The following is a 23,221-nucleotide window of genomic DNA, read 5'->3' as shown; positions in this document are numbered from 1 at the left end:
GGCCGAGGCGAGCGCGCGCGCGCGTGCGCGCGGGAGGGGGGGAGGAGCGGCGCGAACTTTGGTGGCGTTGGAGGCGGCGGGAGGGGGAGGGGAGGGGAGGGGTGGGCGCTTGACAGCGGGGGAGGGGAAGGGAGCTGAGGAAAGGGGGGATGGGAAGCGAGGCAGGAGGGGGAGGGGCCTCGGCGAGCCCAGAAAAACGACAACGCGAGAAAAATTAGTATTTTTGCACTTCACAAATTAATGACCATGAGCTCGTTTTTGATAAACTCCAACTACATCGAGCCCAAGTTCCCTCCCTTTGAGGAGTACGCGCAGCACAGCGGCCCGGGCGGCGGAGACGGCGGCCCAGGCGGGGGCCCCAGCTACCAGCAGCCCCCAGCGCCCGCGGCCCAGCACCTGCCGGCGCAGCAGCCCCAGCTCCCCCACGCGGGCAACAGCCGCGAGCCCCCCGCCACCTACTACGCACCACGGGCCGCCCGCGAACCCTCCTACCCCGCTGCCGCGCTCTACCCCGCGCACGGTGCCGCCGAAGCCGCCTACCCCTATGGCTACCGCGGTGGCGCCAGCCCCGGGCGGCAGCCGCAGCCCGAGCAGCCCCCGGCGCGAGCCAAGGGTCCTGCGCACGGCCTGCACGCGAGCCACGTCCTGCCGCCCGGGCGGCAGCCCCCGCCGCCGCCGCCACCTCCCCCGCAGCACCGCGCGGCGCCCCCCGCACCACCGCGGCGTTGCGAGGCGGCTCCCGCCACCCCGGGCGTCCCGGCAGGGGGCAGCGCCCCCGCGTGCCCGCTGCTCCTGGCCGACAAGAGCCCGCCGGGCCTGAAAGGCAAGGAGCCCGTGGTGTACCCCTGGATGAAGAAGATCCATGTCAGCGCCGGTATGTGGCGCCGCTGGGGAGGCGCGGGAGGGTGGGCTGGGGCCGGGTCGGGGTTCGGGGGTCGCGGTGAGGGTCAGGGGGAGAGGCCGAGGGAAAGGGGGCCTCTGGAGGGGAGCCCCCATCTGGCCCAAGCTACAGTGGGATGTGGGTGTGTGCGCGCCAGCCAGCCGCCTGATCCTAACGTGAGAACCCTTTTGTACCCGGGGTCCCTTTATCGAGAGATTTACGAGACGCCAAACTGTTAGGGCAGTAATTATAGCCCCCATAAATTTAATTGCCCTGGCAGAGGCTTCAGGCCATGTGTCTTTGAAGCTTTTCTTCAGCCCCAATGCCCAGCACCATTCTTTATGGCTCTCGGGTGTTTCCCGTTGTCAATAGCCTGTGAAACATTTTCTTTGCCGTTTTATGTATCTTGCGTGAACTTGGTGTCAGGTTATTATATAATGATGATGTCCAATTGCTCTTCCCCACCCCACCTTCTCTCTCCTCCTCCTTTCCCTCTCTTCCACTCCCTCCTCCTTGGCATTCTCCTTCGGGGTTATGGGCTTTCAGTCAACCCCAGTTATAACGGAGGGGAGCCCAAGCGCTCTCGAACCGCATACACCCGACAGCAGGTCTTGGAGCTGGAGAAGGAGTTCCACTTTAACCGCTACCTGACCCGGCGGCGCCGCATCGAGATCGCCCACACGCTCTGCTTGTCCGAGCGCCAGGTCAAGATCTGGTTTCAGAACCGGAGGATGAAGTGGAAGAAAGATCACAAATTGCCCAACACTAAGATGCGATCCTCCAACTCGGCCTCGGCCTCAGCAGGCCCGCCAGGGAAAGCACAAACTCAGAGCCCGCACCTGCATCCTCACCCCCACCAGGGCGCCTCAACACCCATTCCCTCCTCCATATAACCTTCAGAGATCTAGACCAGTTTCATCCCCCCACCTGTTTTTCTCCTCTCTTCTGCCCCTTTCCCCATACTCCTACCTATCTGGACTATAACAGACCCCAAAACAAAACCCAGCTTGGCGAAAAGGATAATAAAAAAGAAGACATTCTCCCCAAAAGAGTGTGTGCTGGTTGCCAGCTAAGAGCAGACAATAGCCAGGATGCTGGCTGGCCTGAATAAGGCCGCCAGGATTGGGTACCTGAGGAGCACCACTTGGCAACCAATACTTTTGAGATGGCTAAAGTCAGCTGGATAGCCCACGCTGACTGGGGGACGTAAACATGTATGTTTGTTGCAAGCAGAAGGAAACAGATCCTTTCCCCCACCTTCCCTACCTCCCCCTTCCACATTAAGGCAGCTCATACAAGCTTGTATTGAACTGAATAAACGAGTAGACATTGTGGACCTCACAAGATTATTTAATTCTCAAAATGTATAGACCTTGATGGTAGATGTGACACATGTTAGTTTCCTTTCCTTGCATTTATTTAAAATATTGTTGTAGAGATATTGTTGTCTTATTCTGAGGCACAATCTTGGGGGAGAGGGGAGTGCATTTCGACCCATGTGCAACTGTACAAATTGTGGTGTGGCTATATAAAAAGCCATGTGCTAAGAATAAACTCTGTTTTAAAAACCATTAAAAGTTCTAAGACACATTTGTATGTTTCCTACTTTTAATTAAAAAAAAAAAAAGGTTCTCTGGATGGAGATGTCTGCCCTTGTGTGTAAAAATCTTGTAGATGGCTCAAGTTATGTTCACTTGGATTCTGACTGCTCACATAATTTGTGTGAGTGTATTCAACTTGAGCTGAACTCTTGTCAAGTTTGACCCACGGTGGGAAAAGTTCCAAAGAGCAGGAAGGCTCTTGAGCTCTGAGAGGGCTCCTCTTCTTCCCAAACTTGGCCAGGCTTTCAGGCTTCAAGTCTCTGTAAGGCATAGAAACGTGTCCTTCCCTGCAATGAAAGGTGAAACCACGCAGTGCTTCGGGCCCAGGAGTTTCTGCAGCTGTTCTACAGGCTGAACTCTGAGCACACTTGGAAAGAAGTGGTCCCTTTGGTATTTATTGCACCTTCACACTTAATCTGCCTGTTTCCCTGGAGATAAAAAAAAATAGTTTATGCAAAGAATTGAGATTGCTTTTTTGTTTCTTGGCTGTCTTTAAGGTTCACTTCACTACAGCTTCGGGGTTTTTGTCTTTCTTTCTTTACCTCTTTCCTTCTGAAGCCAGAGCTTTCAAAATAAACTGAATTTTCCCAATAAACCCTCCAAAGTTTCTTCTGAGGAAAGAAAAAGCATAATGCCACCCTCAAAATATACCCCAAGCAAGGCAGACCTGGGAGTATTCAGTGCTGGAAGAAAGCTCAACTCTGAGCGAGGGTCACTTTTCTTAAATGCTCCTGGATCTTTCTGCCCAACCTAAAGATCTAGATTCAAAGGCTGAAAATCAAAACCCAGGGCTGTCTCTATAACCATAGTGTTTATGTGCTGATTTACAAAATCAGTAAAGAGGATTTAGACTTGGTTGTCACTGAAGGAGTATTCTACAACAAGATGCAGAAAACCAACACATGCCACCCCTAGAATATAACTGTCACCTGGCCTTATATGAGTGCAATGTTAGGTTCGCGTTATAATTTTAGCAGAGATGGGAGGGGGCGCTCACCTACCTTTGGAATATCAGAGGAATTTTAAGCACATTTTTCCGTCAATGGCAAACCCTCAGCCAGCGGGCAGTGCTGTTCCTCCCCATGCCGCTGCCGCCCTGTGTGTGATAGAGGCAAGGGTGATCAGTTCTTTACCTATGAACAAACCATATCTGAGAGGAGAGTGATGGACACCAGTCTCTGAAGGGCCTCCACCTCTCCCCAAGAAAATTCAGAAGCAAACAAATGCATGCCTTCCCAAGTCAGGCCAAACCTGGCGTGAAGTACGTTTTATATGATGTGAACGGGTGCCAGGGATTTCTGGGGACACTGCAACTGCTGCTGAAACTTATTAACCCTCCCCCTACTACACGCACTTGTAAAACGAAATTAAATCACGCTGAAAATAGCAATTTTCCCAGGAATCATTAATCACCTCATACAATAAATACTTCTTTGTAATTCAACAGCAATTCTGAAAGGCATTCTCTGGGAAAAGTCTGTGGAGAAGCGAGGGATCTTCTTGCAAATAATATGGTCTCGGGCAAAGACGCAGCATCTCGGCTGTCTGCTCAAAAAATGCCTAGACTCTTGGTGGAAACTGAGTGTCAAGCTGCAAAACCTCAAATGGCAGATTATCATCATTTAAGGTAAATTCTTACATTTCTCCTTTGTAGGGAAGGAGGGGTATAGAGGCATTCATTCCAGCTTCATACAGGAGGCAGCTGTGTGGGGATAAAGGGGATAACTTTCTTTCACTTACTCTTATAGTCTGTCCAGGAAAGGAAGAGAAAGGATGGACAGATTGTTTTTCTAATATACCAGGACAAAATGGCATTTTTGTCTAAGCTGTCTTAATTATTAAGGTATTGGTAAGTGTTACAAAGCCAAAATGATCCAAAATGACCCAAAGGATTGTGTCATTTCTTTAGTGTTTTTCCTGTTTTAGATTTGGTCTTTAAGGGAGCTTGTTATAACAGCTTAGAAAAATCCCACTTTGTGCTTTAAAATCATGCATTGTCTTCCCTTTGCTAGGGCAACCATAAGAGTTCACCCAGAGGACAAATTTTCTATCTCATTAATTGTTTTTTTTTTTTTTTACGCGAACCCTAGTGGCCCCTCAAACCCTTGACCTTTAAAGACAGTATTTTGTGTAAGCTCTATAATTCTCCTACCAAAATGACCCTTACACATGCTGCCCTCTTCTTTTTCTCTTTCCCCCTCCTTCCCTCTAACACACACTCTTTTGCTTTAGTCACAGAGCCAAGCTGTGCATGACTCTGGAGATAAAAGTTTTGTCAACATCTGAAATCAACTTAAATCGGATGGGAGACACTTTAATGGTCACAGTTTGAATTAAGTACTTAACACTCTCCCCCCTGAAGAAAAATGGCACTTTGCAGGCTCTCTTTCCTAGTTTTGCTGAAATCTACGATATACCCGGTGTTTTATTACAGCGGGAATTCAACTGTGACAGGCATAGTAGAGTACTTAATACCCAGGATGGGGCTCCTGGGAAGATTACCTAGATATATGGGGAGTGGGCCCTCTGCACAGAATCTCTGACTTTATACCCAGCTCTTTGAGGGTGCCCACATTCCGCCCCCCCTCACCTCTCAGCTTCTTCCCCCGAGGGGTGGGTATCTCCATCTCTACTCTGTCCCCCTGATCTTCTAAGCTTCCAAATTGGGCTGCTCTTCTCACCACTGCCTTCTCTCCAGCAGTTGCAACATAGAAACTGATCTAGGACTCTTTAGAATGAAAGGGAAAAAAGACACCCAAAGAATCAGTGTAGCAAACAGAGAGTGGGGTGGGGGGCTTCCTGTCTGAATGGGTGGGTTCTGTGCAGGGAGTAGGCTGTTCTTTGCACTCCTTTGGCTTGCATCCCTAGCCTAGCCGGCAGCCCTGTATTGAAGAACATAGACTCAGCCTTCCCAAGGGCTGTTCCTATTGCCCCTCTTCTATATTATACCCCAGGGGCCCAAGAAGAACTCTGCTTCCTCTACCAAAGGCTAAGGGCTAGGAAAAATAGGAGGAGGAAAGAATGTGGGTTCTCACTTCTTGTTGGAATCAGGGAGGGTGCTGGGGCTGTTAATGAAACATTCTAGTCTGAAACTTCTCTCTTGGAATTCTGGTATCACTTCTCAAGGCCCCACACTCATGGAGTAACTCCTGCCGCCCACTCAGGCCAGCTCCCCTGTCTCTGGGCTTGATTTCTGGGGCTACAAGAGATCCTTGTTTCAAAGAATGTCCGAGGTGAAAGAGATTTGGAGGCCATTTTGGTTCAATCTTCTCAGTTTACAGTAGAGGAAACTAAGGCAGTTGAATGTTCCCCCATGTTCCTGTTAATGAATGTGCAGGTTGAATAGAGCCTTTGGTCTCACCTTGGAGAGGGGTAAGTGCACAGGCATCTTTCCTCTGGGCAAGCCTATTCTGCCTGGAATGGACCTGCCTCTGGGCTTACACTTGACAAGGATGGCCACAGGTGTGCTGAGGTGTCCAGGGAGGTAGGGTGGGTTCTCGCCTGAAGCGCCATCAAAGCGGCCCCAGGAGATTAGGTCACCAAAGCGCCTTAGCCAGGGCACTGACACAGGTGGGCTGACCTCTGGTCCCAGGAGGGGACAGATGCTTGGGTGCCTGGGAGAGCGGTGGGCACCCCACTGTCCACAATGCTCATAGTTCCAGAATGACTAATTCTGTGCTGGCCCTGGGATTTCCATGGCAGTCGCTTGCCCTGGAGTTGAGCAAGGAGCAAGGAGTGTCTGCGTTCTGGAGGCCTGGGGACTAAAAAAGCCAAACAAGGACCGTCGTTGCAGCAGATAAAGGTGTAGCGCCAGTTCGAGGGAGATATTGAAATTGTAATCTTTTGAGGTCACGTGACTCATTAAATAATTAATGCGGATCGTCAGGAATGGATCGGAGTCTTCAGGGCCGCACTAGGAATGAATCTCTCAGAAGTGAGACCCCAACTTCCTATTTGATTTTTAAAAACACACACCCTCAGATTTATCTCCAAAGGCTTTTAACTCCTTCAGGAGGTTTGGAGAGAGAGCCCTTCGGCGGGGAGGACCGGAGCTGGCGGGCCCACGCCGGGTTTGGGGGCTTTTTCTTCAGGGTTTCTGCAAGTCCGGGGAGCGCGCCGCGTCCGGGGAAACGTGAGTTTGGGCTGGGTTTTCTGCGGTCACATCCCGGCTTTAGTGATGAAGTGGGACGGATGCGCAGACAGTTGATAATGTTCTGGTTCACACGGGGGAAGGCTGCAGAGATACCACAGGACCGGCGCGCGGCTTTGTTCAATTTTCCCGGTGTTCATAAATCACCCGCGCCGGGCGAGCGAGGGAGCAAGCGAGCGCCAAAAACGCCGAGAGAGAGGCCACGGCGGCGGTGGCGGCGGCGGCGGCCATTGCAGGGGGAAAGAGACCTGGGCAACATCTCTTTGTGACTCATTAGTCTGAACGATTTATGGGGAACGGCAGCCATGAATATTTGACTTGGGGATAAGGAAATAGCAACAACAATAATAACCATAATAATTACAATACTCCTAAGCGTCGTTGGTGGGGAGGGGTGGCGGATGGCGGCATAGCGGTTCTTTCTGGGGCGAAGTTGAGTGGCATTGTGCAGGGTAGCTAAGCCCCACCACGCTCAGGGTCCCTCCAGGAGCCCCAAGGCCGGAGACACTCCCTGTGGGGACATAGAGGGCGAATTTGAATAAGAGAAAGGGGCCCAGCATGGATTCTGAGTCCCAAGGGCCTGATGGAGGGTGAGGGCTACAGGTCGAGAGGGTGGCAGAGGGCAACTAGTTGCTGGTTTTCCACCATTTGTTCAGTGTGCTAGGGGGCCCTGAAGCCTGAGGGTCAGGGGGCTTGTCAGCTATTTGGTGGTCTCTCAGGCCATCAACAGGACTGCATGGACTGGGAATCAGGCATCCAGGGCTGGTTGGGGGCAGGCTGGCATGTGGGGAGGCTACCGGGCCCGGGGGTGAAGGGGTAGTGGGGAGTAGGTTTGTGGAAGCAACCGGCCCAGCAGAGTCCCAGGCAGTGGAGAACCTAGCCAGGGTTCAGCATTGGGGATGATTCTTCTCCACCTTCCCCAGTGTCTTCTCTCCATCTCCGGAAAGTTGGCTGACCATTTGCTACTTAGAGAGCAAGAGAGGGTTGCAGATACCTTGAAAGACAAGTTGGCAGCAGAATTAGGGCATCGGTTGGCTTGGGACTGCTGTGCAAGGCAAGGCTGGTTAGGGCCCCCAGATCGGGGTATTGTCAGATGTCTGCATCCTTCCTAGTCTTCCCCTATTTCCAACCAGCCGCAGTTGGCCTACTCTCAGGGACTGGGCGCTGCGGTGGTCCCGCCAGCCCACTGGGACCGAGAAGTGAGGCACCCAGGGCTTGAATAAACCAGAAGACAAAACCTCTCAAGACTGCCCCCCAGCCCAAAGACTGCGCCGGGGTCTAATTTCGAGTCAAACAGAAATGAGCACTATTAGTGAGGTTTCAAGAGAGTCTGTGATTGAATGCTCCCAGACAGGGCTTCCCTTTGTTAGCGAAAGAAAATAAAGCGTGCATTCACATTCCCCAAGTTGAGGTGCGTGAGGAGCTCTTGGAGCAGAGCTGGCACCAACGGCAAAGCTTCTTCCACCTTCCCATCTTCCTCCGCCTAATCCATTTTCTTCTCCCTACCCCCTTCCCCCATCCCAGCCCCCGTAAAAAGAAAGAAAGAGGAGAATGTGGGTGCGGAGATGGAGTATGTATTTATTTTACAAAAATAAATCATCATCTGCAGGCCATTCTTAGACTGGACCCTTTCGAGCAACGAGTGCGCCTCATGGACGAGTGCCCTGGCGACTCCTCCGTGTCCGCGTCACCCCGGGGGCCACCCTGGCGCCCGCGCAGGGCCGCACTTCCAACTCCGGTTCTCCAGCTCCCTTCCTTCGCAGCCACCGTTTACTCTGCTGTTTATTTGTCCGCAGAGCGCCAGGACACCGGAAAAGGCGATTCCCTGAGTGCCCGGAGTTGGAGACAATCACTGGTTCAGTCTTAAACATCTTTCGAGGTAAGCGCTGCGCCAACTCTTCACTCCTCCGGGCTTTGCACGGGCCTTTGGAAGGAGTTTCCTCGTCCAGGCAGCTGCAGCCCCTTGAAGGAGGTTCTGGTCAATATTTAACCTCGGAGACGTTTTGGAGCTGGGTTCTCTTGAGCTGCACGCCCCGGGAATGCGGGGTTTCAGGCAGACAAAGAGTCCGCCCCGAAAAACGGCCGGCACTGTGCAGGCGGGGCGGCTGCAGAGACCAAAGATGTGCGTGCGGGGGCGGCCGGGGGTGTCAGAGGAGCGTGTTTGTTTCTTCGAGCGAGCTCCAAACAAACCCCTACACGGAGCAGCAGGGCAGAAGCAAGTAGAGGCCACGGGTGCGGCGGCCGCTGCGTGGGCCGCGCTCCCTGTCGACTGTTTGCGGCGCCCGCGGAGACTGTGAGTTCGGGAATGGTCGTCAGTCACAGATCTGCGTTGAGGAAACTTGTCTCGCCGCCTTGCAGTTTCTCCTATCCTTTTGCCTTTCCGCGGCATGAGGGAGGTTGCTGCCTTTCGAATGTGTAGACCGTCGCAGGCAGCGGGTCTTCTCCGTTCCTTTAGGTGGGCGGAACTGCTCTTTTTCCTACGGGAAAAGCACGCGTTTCCCAGGTCTCTGCGTTTTCTTTTCCTACTGGAAACAAGGGAAGACTCTTTAAAATTCTTTCCAAGTTCTGGCTTAATTTGTTCTCTTAGTTTGGGATGCAGGGAGGTAATTACTGTGGTTTATTACCTTGTAAAAGATCCATAAATTTTGTGCCTGTTTGGGGGAGGGGCTGTTGGAATAGCTTTCAGAAGCTTGGTATGAGGGAATGGGTTTGCTTTGTTCTTTCAGGAGTTATTTATTTTAAAAAGTTTTCTGAGTTTTTGTTTTCTATTCCGCGGGCCTCAGTCTTCCCTAAAATTTGCTCCTCAAATAGATATCAGGTTGTTAATTAAGTGCAACATGCTATTCAGTGATGCCGTAAGGCTGATATGTTGTTCTGGATACAATTATTATCTTATCAGATAGAACGTAAACAGGGGAATAGTAAACCTGGGTTACTTTCTCAGCTCCTGTATGTCTATTTATATCAAGTATAGGTTGAGTATTTTAGGAATTTGCAACTCACTGTGTACATATGATTTGAATCTCTGCACACAACAGAATCACTGCATGTGTACATAGTCACAGGAATTGGAGACCATGTGTATAAAATGATATACACATCCATATGTGTCCAGAGAACTTGGAGCCCATTTGTACTGTAGTTGCACCCACAGGAAATATCTCATGTTAAATAATGATATATAACCTACACACACACACACACACACACACACACACGCACACACAGACAAAAGTGGGCTAAGCAGGCCTTACCAGACACTAAGAAAAACCACTAGAGCTAACTAAAGGGAGAAAAATGTTAAGTGTATTTTTGACAGAGAAATCAGATTGCAGTGTTTGGATACAGATATATCTAATCTGCCAACAGCCTTGCAAATATTGACTAAAGCCCTGTATCCATGCTCACCTGCTCCTTCCAAGACAACTTTTGGCTCTGGCGAAATGGATTCAGGGCATGTGTCCCCAGCCCTGGCCAGGTTGGGGGCTGGAGTGGAAGGGGACCGGCAGCTAGATTTTCCCGGCTGGGCTTCGATACTTGAGTATCTCTATTCTCGTTCTCTGGAAATGAACTTTAAAAGGTCCATAGCCTTGTTCAAGGAGAGTGGATTTCAGAGTGGTGAGGGAGGACTCTCAGCTGCTGGTTCCCTGGTGGCCTGCCGAGACCAAGGTCTCTCTTAGGAAAGCCATTTTCACCTCAAAAGTTAAATTTCTTTTGACTTCCTCAGATTTTTTCCTCCACATCCCACCAAATCACCCCATTCCAACCCAAGTCGTTAATGTTAATTGTTAAACAGCAGTTGGAGCATTAACTGGGCTGTTAATAGCGGCAATGGAGGCTCCTGGCTAGAGCCGAGATGCCGCTGGGCCTTCCTGGCGTTAAGGCATTTCTCTGAAGCAGTACCAAATACTTCTCTCATTGATTTATGGCCTCGGAGTTACGATTTGCTCCAGACTGTTCTGAGAGTTCTGAAGGGGGCCCCTTCTCATCTTTGAGTTGAAGTCTCTGCAGAAACTTTGGTTGGGGGAGATGGGAGTTTGCCAGCAATTTGGCAATACTTCCAGGTCCTTTCTAGGCTACCTGGAGAGTTCGGTGTGAAATATTTGGCACAGGCAGGGTGGGGGGACTGCATAAGGGGAGCAGAGGACAATGTGTTAGTTGTGTGAGTCCTTGGGGGACTGCAGAGTGCTTTTTGGGAAACCAGCCTTTGGTTCTATCCCCCACACCCCATACCTGAGAGAAGTAGGTTTGCACTTTGGGTTCTCACTTTCCAGCTTGTGGCTTAGGTCAGAGTTGGGTCAGTTCACAGAGAGGTTCTCTCCCAGCTCTACCACAGACAGAACTTTGTTGGAATACTGCCACCAGCGTAGGCCAGGGCTCACTTCCAAAGGATTAGGTCTCCTCCTCTTTTATTGCCCTTCTGATTTGGACACCCCCGTGACCAGGCCCCCTTACTGAGGGCCTTACATTCTCACTAGGCCCCTGCAGGGCAGGAGAGGAGGAGGAGGAATCCTGTAGCTGCTATAAGTGAGTCCTCACTCTTAGAGAGGCCTAGCCAGCTGAAGACCCACTCTAAAGAAAGAAAAGAATAAGGCACCAGGAGCCCATCACTTCAGAAACTAAGAAGTTCAGAAACTAAGACCTGAAAAGAGAAACTTTTAAGGCAGGTCCTGAGAGGGTGAAGTGTTACAATCAGTAGACAGTATCACCAAGCAGAAGTCAGGAGTAGAAGCAGGGCAGGGCCGGGGAGGGGGGGGGGGCGGGGGTTGGTTCAGCTCGGTTGCTCCAGAGCAGAGTTGGTCCTGTTCATTTTCTGCTGGTGGACAGATTTGTCTTAGGGGAGGGTGGACAGACCCATCTGCAAAAGGGTCCCAGGTTACCTTGTAGGTTAATTCAAGGGATGCCAGCAAAGATTGGTTGTATGTATAGTTTTTCTCTTACAGAGTCAATTAGATCATTTCCCCTTACATTTTCCATTGTTAGAAGCCTATAATTTCATGTATCGTTCAGCTGTGCACTGAGGAAGTACGCAAGTGTAGGTTTAGCCAGGGCACTGAGTCCCTCCAGATTTTGCAAAACCCTGACCCACCACTCTAGAGGCAAGCACCTCTTCCCTAGAGGGCTCCCATTGAACAAAATCAACTTAGCCTTTTGTCAGGTAATTTGGGGCCTTTTGGCGTGGGTGGTAGCAAACTCCATACAATGGCAGGCCATGGGGGAGTCCACTGACTAAGCCAGTCATTACTGGGTTTTCTTCTGGAAACAGGGCCCGGGCCTTGCCTTTTGACGTACTGGCTAGCAGGCCAGAGGAGACGGGTGTGCTTGGGTGTGCAGGCTTCAGCTTGTCTGCATGTGGAAGGCTGTACAGAAAGTTACATGGACTCTAAGAATGGGGACAGCATTGCTGTTTGGATCATTTGTAAAGAAATATAAGTGGAGATAAGTGGCCCAGTGTGGCACATGTTGGGGGGGGGTGCCCCCAGCGTCCTACTGCCCTAGATGAAACTCTTCCCCACTGCTGGGCAAGGTTCCCCACTTCCCCTCCCCCAAAGCCGAATGTTCTGCTTGGAAACCTAGTCCCTTCAGTGATTTCCTATTTCAAATAAAAGGATTTAAGTTGACGTATGACCACGTGAGCACATAATACAGCGCATTATTGTGGCATTTGGAGCGGAGACCCGGGCGGGCTTCGCCTGTGATTACGTTTTCTAGATTCTCTACAGAGCGAGAGCTTTTCCCCCCCACCCCCACGCACCCACCTCCTCCTTCTCCTTCCCCTTCTCCGGAGAGCGCTCTCCTAGCGGGTTGCAGTTTTCAGCGCTCATGGAGCGGTTCTGGGCGAGCTAGCCGATGGGACTCGAGGCCACACCAGGAGGATGGAATTTATTTTAAGGTATTTCCGCCGATTGTTCATATTTAGAGTGAGTTACGGCTGTGAGAGACAAAGGTCAGGCGAGGAGACCCTGGTTCACCGACAGGACCCTCAGCCCCTCTCTTCCTTTGTTTCTCTCATAGAACCGAAACCATCTGAAAGATCTCCAGTAGCACCTCAGACTGAGTTTAATTCTCTGGAAAGTGTAGGGGGATGTAAAGGAAAGGGCGCTTGGGGGCTGCGAGGTGAGCCCGGTGGCCTCCAGCGCTCTGGCGGCTTTGTCCACTGCAGCGGGGCTTGAGTCCCAGGAGCTGAGCCGCAGGCGGAGGGAGGGTCCCGAAGCAGCGGCTCTGGCCGAGGTGGCCCGCGCGGTGCTTGCTCGGCGAGACGGCCTGGAGGGGGTGGGGGCTGGGTGGATGGGAAGGGGAATCTCTCCCGGCTTGGCCGCGTTTGCTGGCGGCCAGGGATGGAGTGGTAGGGCTGACCTAGGCAGCCAGAGCAGCTGGGAGAGGGAAATCAATGAGTGTGCAGACGCGCTGCCATTTTATTGATGATGCTTCAGGCCACTTTGTTCAGTGCTGGGTTGGTTGGAGGACGCGCTTTCCCACGCGCGGGACCGAAGGTGCAAGACCCGGAGGACGGAGGACGCGCCATTGTTTCCCCAGTTCTCTACCCGGGTAGGGGTGAAGACAGTTCAGATCTAGGAGAGGCTTAGGGTAGGGGTAAGCGTGCCCGACGCCCAGAAGCTCTGTTAGTCTAAATTTCGGGAGCCAGAACTGGGTTTGGGCTTCATAATGTGCATGGCCTGTATGCCCCATTGTAATGCACCCAGCTGGCTTGCAGAGTTTTAAGGACTGGCTGGTGCACCCTGGGCTAGAGAGAATTCGAGGCAGAGTCCGCAGGAAGCAGAGGCAGACATTTCTCCGGCTTCAGACCCCAGAAACAGTGCTGTAGCCAGGATAGAAGCAGATGAGAGATAAACCATGCTTGCAAGTTACTGGGAAAGCCTGTGCTAATTGCACTTTGGAGACCCAGCACTCCTGGGAAGGATGAAAACTCCCTGAAACGGTGAAGGAAACTTCACTTTTCTCTGCTCTTGGAGATCTTGGGGTGGAGGAAAGGGGTGTCTACAAGGAGTCGGGAATCAGATTTTCTCCGTGACTTAAACAAAAAAAAATCTTATTTCTTTCTGTACTTGAAAAAAAAAAAATCAAATCAGGTTTCCCCTACTTGAGAGGGATTTACATCCCCAGAAGGGAAACGCTGCTTCTACCCTCCCCCGCTGCCGTCCTCGGGCGCTAACCGTGTTTAACTGAGGCGGTTTCAAGTGCCCTAAAACACCCCTTGGAAATAAAATGTAAGCTTTAATTGCTGTTCAATTACTTGTCAGCATTTCATATGATTTATGACCCAGTTCTGGCGCATTTTTGACCCAGTTAAAGACTCATAAATAATATAGTTTCGCTAGAAAGAATGAGAGAGGGAATAGAGGTTTGTTAAAGGCATCTTTTTATTGTCACTTCAGTGCCAGCCAGCGGAATAAATATCTAGGGATGGACTCTCAAACTGGTTCTGTATAAAAGTGTGCACAGTGAAAAGAAACCAGTAGTCCAGTTTATAGAGCACCAGTTGGTTTTTCCTTCATGCAAGGAGCTAAAGCCACTCCATAATAGCTAAACTACAGCTATAAAAAACAAGCTAGTCCCCTTTTACCCTCAAAATGCCAGCCTCACCCTCACAGGCAAGCGTATTTCCTCATTAATTTTCCTCTCCATTCCCAGATTTCAGTGCCTCTTGTGCCTTACCTTCCTCCCTGGCTTATAGACAGCCTTGCAGGGACCCCAGCGCCCCCCACCCCAACCCGCAGACCTGTTCTCAAGGAGGCCCCTGCAAAGGGTAGAGAGGCACAAGCACACCTTCGCTATTTCAGGTATTTTTCTAGCGCTGGGAAAATGTTTTCTTCTAGTCCCGGTGGGCAAGACATAAGGGAGCACAGGGACTGAGGAGGGGGGTTTGGGGGAGCGAAGGGGTCCTTTCCACAAAGATAACCTCAGTGGTTTTGGCTGAGCAGGGTGAATGGCTGCGGGATTTGCCTAGAAAAGACACCGCAGCCGCAGCAGTGGGCAATTTCTGGCAGTGAAAATCGGCAGGCGGTATTTTTCTCTTAAAAAACAGTAACACAGAACCTTCAGCAATCATAAATTATTACCTTTAATCACATCGCCTGCCTTGCTCTAAAAGCCAGTCCTGTGGATTTCAGCAGAGAGGCCCAAACCCGGAGGTCTGCATGCCAGGGTGTGAGACCAGTCTTGAGGTCAGAGCCAGATTTGTGCCCACTGCAGCCAGCTGCCCAGAAGCCATCTAGTCTGGGACCATCCAGCAGAGACCCTGTCCCAAGCTCCCACCCCAGCTCTCCCTCAACTCCCATGGCTCTTCAAGTCCAGTCCCAGCATTTTGCCCGGCACAGTCTTGGTGTGGGTGAAAAGGTAGGCGCCCCAGATGCCCCAGCCCTCACCTCGGAACCCTCGGCCCTCTTGGCCCAGGCGGTCCCCTCCCCTGGCAGGTTCTCACGGAAAGCTGGCCTTCCCTGCAGCTGGCTTAGCTGAGAAGGCGGTGAGAGTCGTGTCAGCAGTTTGGAGGAGAAAGTGCGGGTTGATTATTGACCCACGCCTTCTTTCTTCAAATGCCACATCCGACCAGGCCAGTTTGAAGAGAAAATGCAGCCGAGCGATTTTTGCGGCGGCTCTCACCTCCTACGCCGCCCGGCTCCCCCTTTTAAGTTGCGCTGCCGCAATATGCCATAAGGAGCAAGTGTTTGCTGTTTTGTGCTCTGTTTACAGCTTTGGGGCGCCGAGTCATAAATCTTGCCCAGCCATAAATGACAAAAACCATTGGTATGCATGAGGCCACCCTGGCCAGGAGTGCTTTTTGATTTCTCCCTTTTCCCTTGGCTTTGTTTTTGCTTTAAGGTGACACTTTGGCTCCCTGACAGTTTAAACATACTACTTATATTTTTAACACCTTCCTTTGAGAAGGACTGGCCGTTGACACCTTGGAATTGCATGAAAGCTCCATTTCTCTTTTTGCCACACACATACCCTTGCAGAGTTCGCTGGAGAGTGGAGGGAGGCATTAGAAGAGAGAAAGACCATCCTCCTTAAAGTTGTGGCAGTGTTGCGGGGCACACCCAGGCCTTTCCTTTGCTCAGTGTCCCTGCATACCACTAATTAGAGAAGAAAACATTATAGATGTCGGTTTGTGTTGGGGTCAGAGTTTTATCTGTCTTTTCCTGTGAGTGAGCTGCCCGTCTGTACTATGAAGTAGGCATAGAAAAGCTGGAGACCCGGGTTTCTAGGCACCCTAGTACGTACCTGAGCCCAGCGCATCCCACTTCACTGCCTGGACTTGTGTCCATTTCCCCCAGGTTACTTCCCTCTTGGCTGCCAGGATTTTAAGAGTTTCTGCCTAAAAATATAATGAAAGACAGCCCAGTTGGCTCTTGGGGAGGTCTCTTGAGAAGGGAGGCCCTATCCCTGTCCCCCAAGGATTGCCTTTGAGGTTCTCAGGTTGGGGGTGGAAGATTTGGTAAAGTGCTCAAAGTCTGGGGGACTCTCCTTATGGTTCTCTTTTCCCTTGCACCCCAACTGGAAGTATTCAGGGCAGAGGGTTACATGGTTTCTCAAATGGATTCCCAAGAAATAGAGCCCGGCAAGAGAGCCCCTTTGTGAGAGCCGTTTGTCCTCATTAGCATAATTTTCCTGGACTTTAGTGACGCCTAGAAGCGAGGAGAGGGAGGGCGTTGGGGGTTGGGGGGAGGCTGCCCTCCTCCCGCCGCCGCGGAGCTCCCCCTCTCGCTCCTGTCCCTCCCCTCGCCTCAGCCCCATCCCCCACGCCGCCCCGCGCTTCCCCAGCCGCCTCGGCCTCCCCTCCCGCCCGCCCCCAGTACCCCCCACCGCACCCCCCAGCCAGACGCTGCTCCGCGTGTAATATTCATAAGAAACATACCCAAGTCGGTGCCACTAGCTCAGGCAGAGCCCTGCGCCGCGCTAGCGCTTATCTCCGGGCCACGGCTGCTGCCCTCGGGAAGGGCAGGGGGCGGGGGTGTGGGGGAGGGGTGGGTGGGTGGGGTGGGTGGGAGGGGGGGGGTCCAAGCCGCCCCAGTCCGCCCTGGGCGAGCCGTGCCGGAGCAGCGAGGCGGCCACGCTCTGCGCCGCGGCGTCCGGGCCTCGGGGTCTCCCTCCCGCCAGCCGTCTCGGCTGATGCTGAGGGTCGGTGCCCATCCCGCGCCTAGGGGACCCGGCCGGGCCGCTAAGCCGGGCCGGGGGCCGGAGCCCGAGCCCGAGCCCAAGCCCGAGCCCGAGCCTGAGCTTGCGGCGCTCATCAGAAGTTAAGGTAAGCAGGGCCACAACCGGCCGCTCTCCGCGCTGAATGGCGGAGTTTACGTCTCGGTGATTTATGGCTGCAGACTTAAATCTCGGTTCAAGAAGAGTTCACAAGCCGGAGCTTCCTTCCCGGCAGTGACTGATACCCTTACACTTCGAGTTCAGGCCGCTTTCCCATCCCCGCCCCCACCTCTTCCCTCTCCCCTAGCCCAGCCCCAACTTTTCTGGGTTGGGGAGGGAGGGGTGGGCAAGGGGACGAGGGGGCTCTTACCCGATATTCCCGCTTAAACTCGGGGTGAGGGCAGGCTGAGGAAGGGGCGGGAGTGGAAAGAGGGAGCGGTGTCTGAAGGAAGGAGGTTGAATTTGGGCAGATCTTCCAGAAAGACAATAGGGCTTGCTTTCTGCACTCAATTTAGCCTCCTCAACTCTCTTTCAGCTCTTGCACCTGGGGGTTATTGTCCAGAAACAGATCTTTTAGGAGGAATCTCCTCCCACCCCCAGCCCTTGCTTGAGGGGGTGCAAAGCAAGTTTCCTGACTGGCAGATCTCCAACTTCTTTACTGGATTGCAAACTTTGGGGGCTGGGGTGGGGTGGGAGGGGAGAACTGTGTGGGTCCCAAGGTGGTTGTCTGCTGACCTCAAACAATAGGAAGGACTCTGGTGGGATCTCCAAGGTGAATTCATATTTTTAGTTTATGGGGGTTGTTGTGTGCTCTTTGGTTTTTAATGGTATTTTTGTTATTTACAAGACAATGATCAACTTGATGAAAAGGCTTAAGTAAGCAGCAGGTCAGTGTAGCTTGTGATAATGGATTGAAAAGTCACTTGAAATGTTGCACATTCAAAATCACCTTTATTTTGTTTTATCTAATATCTTGCTGTTCAGGTGTCTGGAGTAATTTTCTTAACCTGACATTGTATTTTACACAAGCCTGGTATCTTAAAAATTTATAATGGCAGACAGTAACACTGCCAAATGTAATAGAACTATTTTCAATGAAAGAGCAGGAAACTGAGACATTCAATTACTATTCAGTTTTAAAATTTATTTTATCCTTTTTAAATTTTTGATCATAGTATCTGTAGCTTCCAAAATAGAAACAATACTCCAGGGCTCAGGATCACACACACTAACTTCGAATAAGGGAAGCTGTAATTTTTAATTGAGGTTCTGGAAAATTAATTGTGCTTGTTTTCCATATGTTGGTCAGATTGTTGGTTTAATAATGAAATCCAAAGGAGCCCATTATTAAAAACAAAATTGTAGTCATCTGCTTGTGGATGGCTTTTTCTAGTTAACAAAGTGTCTGCTATTCCTAGAGAACTTGAATGACTCCAGGACTCAAATATACATAGTTGGGGCATGAACTAAACCATTTTCTTCTTGAATTTGTCATTGTATTTTTTCTTAAATGGTCACACTAACATTCTGAGTGTGTGTGTGTGTGTGTGTGTGTGTGTGTATGCATATTAACTCACGTAGAACTTTTCTCAGCTGAGAACGAGAGATTGACCATGCACAGGTTGAAAACAAAAATAAAACAGATTTCACTTCTGCAAACTGCTTTCTAAATAATATATTTTTAATAAGGGGTTGAGAAGGCTTTCAGTCGCTTTTAAGATTTCCAGTCTTGACCTTTACTTGGTGTTTCTGAAGCAGGTAAATAGGCCAAGTAACAAACATCAACAACAAGAGCACACAAAGATCAGGGCACTCTGGCAGGATTTTATGGCTTGTGCTTCCATCCCTCGTCCGGAGCCAAATGACCCCCATACATCAAATTACATAGCAGTTTCTAAGACAGAACCTATTATCGTTAAGTTGGAGGGAGAGTTCAAGCCGTGGTCATGGAGATGAACGCTGGTTTTTCAGGTTCCTGGTGGGTTGTTTTTTTCTCTAATCCATCATGTTTTAACAGGTAGAATTTGATAGTTATCCTGAATAACAGCACCTCAGAAAGTCCAAGGCAGGAGGGTCTGGGGACCTTCTGTAACAGGGGAGAAGAGGTGGGAGTGGCTTGCTGGGTCAAGCCTGAGAAATAGGGAGAGGAAAGGAGTAAAGAACTGTCCAGGATTTGAGTTTGACTTGCTGGAGCAAGTGTTGTTGTTGGTCCTTTCCCACGCAGGATGTCCCCTCCAAAGTTTTTTCTCTTCCCTTCTTGGCTACAAGGGGCTCATTTGGAGGAGGTAGGTCATATCCCCTGCCCAAGGGTAGATTAACTGCCCAACAAGCTCAGCTTCTGAAATCCAGCGGGGTAGTAGGGCAATTGCCTGAAAATGTTTTGTGCATACCTGTCTTGGGTGCTGAAAGATCCAAGAAGGGGCTCGATGGGAAGTCACCCCGCATCAGGGCTCTTTTGCCAAATATTAGTCCTAAAGCGAGGATTGGAGAACAAATTGGCAACCTAAGCTCTCCTTTGCCTCCTTGCCCCCTTCCCCATGATCCTGAGAGGGAAGGAGTCGCAGGGCTCGCTGGACAAGGCCAAAGAGCAGAGACGAAGGGACACCCCAAGTTTCTTCTCTCCTGGAAAAGAAGAATCCCAGCCCTGTTCCTTTCTAGCCCATCAACCTTTCTTCTTTAGGACTCCGGTTCTGGAGTCCCGGCTTCCAGCCCTCACTTACTCTCCTCCTCTCTCCCCGGAAAACCCCCTAACTCCAGACGCAAGTTAAGCAAATATTTGTAGCTGCCAGTAAATTCCAGCGGCTTTTTATAGCGCGGCTCTCTGCGCCCGGGGCCAAGTCGTGCTGCTAAATATTGCTGACCACTTTTTCTTTTATGGCTTTCATGTCACTTAGCTATTGAGAGTAAGATGGATTTGCGCGGAGCCCTCACCGCGCTGCGATTCTCGCCCCCCAGGTCTGCGCGGGGCAGCCATTGGCGGCGGAGTATCACGTGACCGCGGGGGCGTGCCAATGTGCGCCCTCAAGGGTGTCAAGCCCCTGTCAGAGTGTGCGATCAAGATTGTGAGACAACGCGATGCAAAAAGCGACCTACTACGACAGTTCGGCGATCTACGGTGGCTACCCCTACCAGGCAGCCAACGGGTTCGCTTATAATGCCAATCAGCAGCCGTATCCGGCGTCCTCGGCACTGGGCACTGATGGCGAGTACCACCGACCTGCCTGTTCACTCCAGTCGCCCGCCAGCGCCGGGGGCCACCCCAAGGCGCACGAGCTGAGCGAGGCGTGTCTGCGCACCCTGAGTGGCCCACCCAGCCAACCCCCAGGCCTCGGCGAGCCCCCCCTGGCCCCGCCGCCCCCCCAGGCCGCGCCCCCTGCTCCACAGCAGCCTCAACCCCCGCCACAGCCCCCAGCACCCGCTCCTGCCGCGCCCCCGCCCCCCTCTTCAGTTTCCCCACCTCAGAATGCCAGCAGTAACCCCACGCCTGCCAGCGCAGCCAAGAGCCCCCTACTCAACTCACCCACCGTGGCCAAACAAATCTTCCCCTGGATGAAAGAGTCTCGGCAAAACACAAAGCAGAAAACCAGCGGCTCCAGCTCAGGTAAAGCCGTACCTTCTAGAGGAGGGGTCCCCTGGCCTGGCTCCCGGCTCCCCAAGCTACCTCCAGTCACAGTCTGGGAGCGCTGGAACATTTTCAAGAACTAACAGCTCCTTCTCCTTCAACTAGGGGGGTGACAGGACTCTGTGTCCAGGAAACCCCCAGACAGACCTGATGAGAGTCTCTCTTGACTTCCTCAAGAGCAAGTGGGGCCTAGTGAGTTTGGAACCCCTTCTTGTTACACTCTAGGAGTTAGGACCTTTGGGCATAGCAAACCTGAGTTCCACACTCTCTTTTTAGCATAACTCCTTTCTAGTGGAACAGTGACATCCATCCCACACTGAAATGTGGTAGAATAAAAGCAGGCCTAGTCACCATCCAAGTCAGAATCAATGCTTTGCCTATAAACAGAGCCTATTTTTAATTTTTGCTCCAGTAGATGGAGTGGCTGCCTTACCTCTGGGAAGGCCCTACTCAGATTTAGTACAATGAAGGCAGCCAGGGATCTCCTGGGGGTGGGGATTTGGACTTGTCATACTAATAGGAACCACTTGGGCCTACCAGAAACTAGACTAGAGGACAGGGCCTGGGTCTTAGGCTTCCCAGCATCTTGGTTACCTTTCCCCCTGCCTTCTCCAGTTCCCAGTACTCTGCTCTGAGCCTGAGCATCTGGGACCCTGCAGAACCAAGGTGGGGGTAGGGCGAAGGGGAGGATAGGAGGGTACAAGATTAGCGGATTAAATTGGGGAGGCAGCTTGATAACATGAAGAACGCTTTAAAGGGACCCCGCCAGGGGCCTGGGCCTCCCCACCAGAAATTGGTACTTTCAATGTGATCTCTTCCTTTGGGCACAGAAGGCCTTCCAGATTGGGGCTTCCACTCCACCTGTCTCCACTGGGTAGACCAAATAAGTGGCCAGTTGAGGCAACTGTGCAATCCTTCCATCAGACAGTGAAAGAGAGAAAGGTTTATTGAGTGTATAATAGGTGCCCCACATCCCAGTTACTGTGAAGGGAATGAAGATGGGAGACCTGCCCATAGGGAGCTTGTAGTCTGATAGGCCTGAATGACTACATGGTTCAGAAAGTGAATAGCTCCAGGAAGGAAATACAGATCAGGAAGGCAAACTGGGGGTTCTGCTTTCCTATCTCTTGCCCTTAGGGAAGCCTGTGATTTGCACCTTAACTGAATGAGGTGCTAGCTACCCAGCTGCTGGCACTATTTCCCCTCCAGGACAGAGGACAGCACCTAGTTCCTCCTCCCCCTTTCTGGGCCCTGACAGACCGAGGGATCTTGGGCCCTGGAGTGAGGAGGGGCCTGGCGGGTTCAGGGGCTAGGCGGGGCCTCGGGCAGCCCCTGACGCCACTCTTCCTCTCTCCTCTGTCCTCGCAGGGGAGAGCTGCGCTGGCGACAAGAGTCCGCCTGGGCAAGCGTCGTCCAAACGGGCGCGCACCGCCTACACGAGCGCGCAGCTGGTGGAGCTGGAGAAGGAATTCCACTTCAACCGCTACCTGTGCCGGCCGCGCCGGGTAGAGATGGCCAACCTGCTGAACCTCACAGAGCGCCAGATCAAGATCTGGTTCCAGAATCGCCGCATGAAGTACAAGAAGGATCAGAAGGGCAAGGGCATGCTGACGTCATCAGGGGGCCAGTCCCCAAGTCGTAGCCCGGTGCCCCCCGGCGCGGGCGGCTATCTGAACTCTATGCATTCGCTGGTCAACAGCGTCCCATACGAGCCCCAGTCGCCCCCGCCTTTCTCCAAGCCTCCCCAGGGTGCCTATGGGCTGCCCCCCGCCTCCTACCCCGCACCCCTGCCAAGCTGCGCGCCCCCACCGCCCCCACAGAAGCGCTACACCGCGGCGGGGGCAGGGGGCACACCCGACTATGACCCGCACGCTCATGGCCTGCAGGGCAACGGCAGCTATGGGACCCCACACTTACAGGGAAGCCCCGTCTTCGTGGGGGGCAGCTATGTGGAGCCCATGAGCAACTCTGGGCCTGCCCTCTTTGGCCTAACTCACCTCCCCCACGCCGCCTCGGCAGCCATGGACTACGGGGGTGCTGGGCCACTGGGCAGCGGCCACCATCACGGGCCCGGGCCAGGGGAGCCGCACCCCACCTACACGGACCTTACCGCCCACCATCCTTCTCAGGGAAGAATTCAGGAAGCCCCCAAGCTCACCCACCTGTGATGGTGGGCTCGGGGCTGCGCGCCAGGAGAGTCCCCCCCCCCCCCCCGCCCCCACCTTTCTTCGTCGTTTCCCTGTTTTGTTTTGTTTTAAGATTCTTCCTGTCCTCTCTTTTCTGTTCTCCGCCCCTTCTACCTTCCCCTCCCCCTCGTTTTGTTTTCTTTGGTAACGCGTTTTTATAGTTTATGTGACGTAGCAATCTTGGTTGCTGGAATGGCTGTCAGTATCAGTAGCGATGTTTATCTCCTCCTACCCCCTCGCTCGGCCGCTGGCCCTGCACCCTTTACTTTCTCTACTCTTTGATCAGAAACAGGGTATATGAACAAATTTTCTAGCCGAGTTCTTCAATGTGAATTTGTTCGTACATTATGGCTCCCGAGGGGAAGCAATTACTTTTTTTTTTTTTAACTTTTAGATTTTTTTTAAATTGCACTTCTTGTAAAGAGCGAGAAAAAAATCAAAGGCGCTTTGAAACAGGGGCTCCCTGTGCAAGGACGACTAAGTGTACGTCTTTCCGTGTGTGTATGCTGGTGAACAGTCAGATTTATTTATATTTTTTTTGCAAGCATTGAATAATCTAAGTTTTAAATATTATTTATCCCCATCCGTTCGTATTTATATTAAAGAAATTCTGTACCCTGATTGTTC

At 52.0% G+C, this 23,221-nt stretch overlaps 2 protein-coding genes across 4 annotated transcripts; both read left to right on the top strand.

Moving 5' to 3' along the window:
- The first annotated feature begins 152 nt into the window (after positions 1-152).
- HOXA4 (homeobox A4) lies at positions 153-8,487 on the top strand. Of its 2 annotated transcripts, XM_042968755.1 has the most exons (3): positions 153-874; positions 3,929-4,108; positions 8,428-8,487. In XM_042968755.1, exons 1-2 carry the CDS (start codon positions 241-243, stop codon positions 4,105-4,107), a joined length of 813 nt encoding a protein of 270 aa, XP_042824689.1. In that variant the 5' UTR covers positions 153-240; the 3' UTR covers position 4,108; positions 8,428-8,487. The 2 variants fall into 2 exon arrangements, with proteins under 2 accessions (XP_042824689.1, XP_015390772.2); XM_015535286.2 differs by lacking the exons at positions 3,929-4,108; positions 8,428-8,487 and adding an exon at positions 1,427-1,861.
- Positions 8,196-22,610, top strand: HOXA3 (homeobox A3). 2 transcript variants are annotated; one of them, XM_042968729.1, is made up of 3 exons: positions 8,196-8,510; positions 19,742-20,387; positions 21,777-22,610. In XM_042968729.1, the coding sequence occupies exons 2-3, from the start codon at positions 19,862-19,864 to the stop codon at positions 22,574-22,576; spliced, it is 1,326 nt and encodes a 441-aa protein (XP_042824663.1). In that variant the 5' UTR covers positions 8,196-8,510; positions 19,742-19,861; the 3' UTR covers positions 22,577-22,610. The 2 variants fall into 2 exon arrangements, with proteins under 2 accessions (XP_042824663.1, XP_042824653.1); XM_042968719.1 differs by lacking the exon at positions 8,196-8,510 and adding an exon at positions 8,860-8,924.
- The last annotated feature ends 611 nt before the right edge of the window (positions 22,611-23,221 follow it).

The sequence above is a fragment of the Panthera tigris genome, chromosome A2, assembly GCF_018350195.1.
Source record: "Panthera tigris isolate Pti1 chromosome A2, P.tigris_Pti1_mat1.1, whole genome shotgun sequence".
Lineage (NCBI taxonomy): Eukaryota > Metazoa > Chordata > Mammalia > Carnivora > Felidae > Panthera > Panthera tigris.
This window is presented reverse-complemented; position numbering and strand designations above follow the sequence as displayed.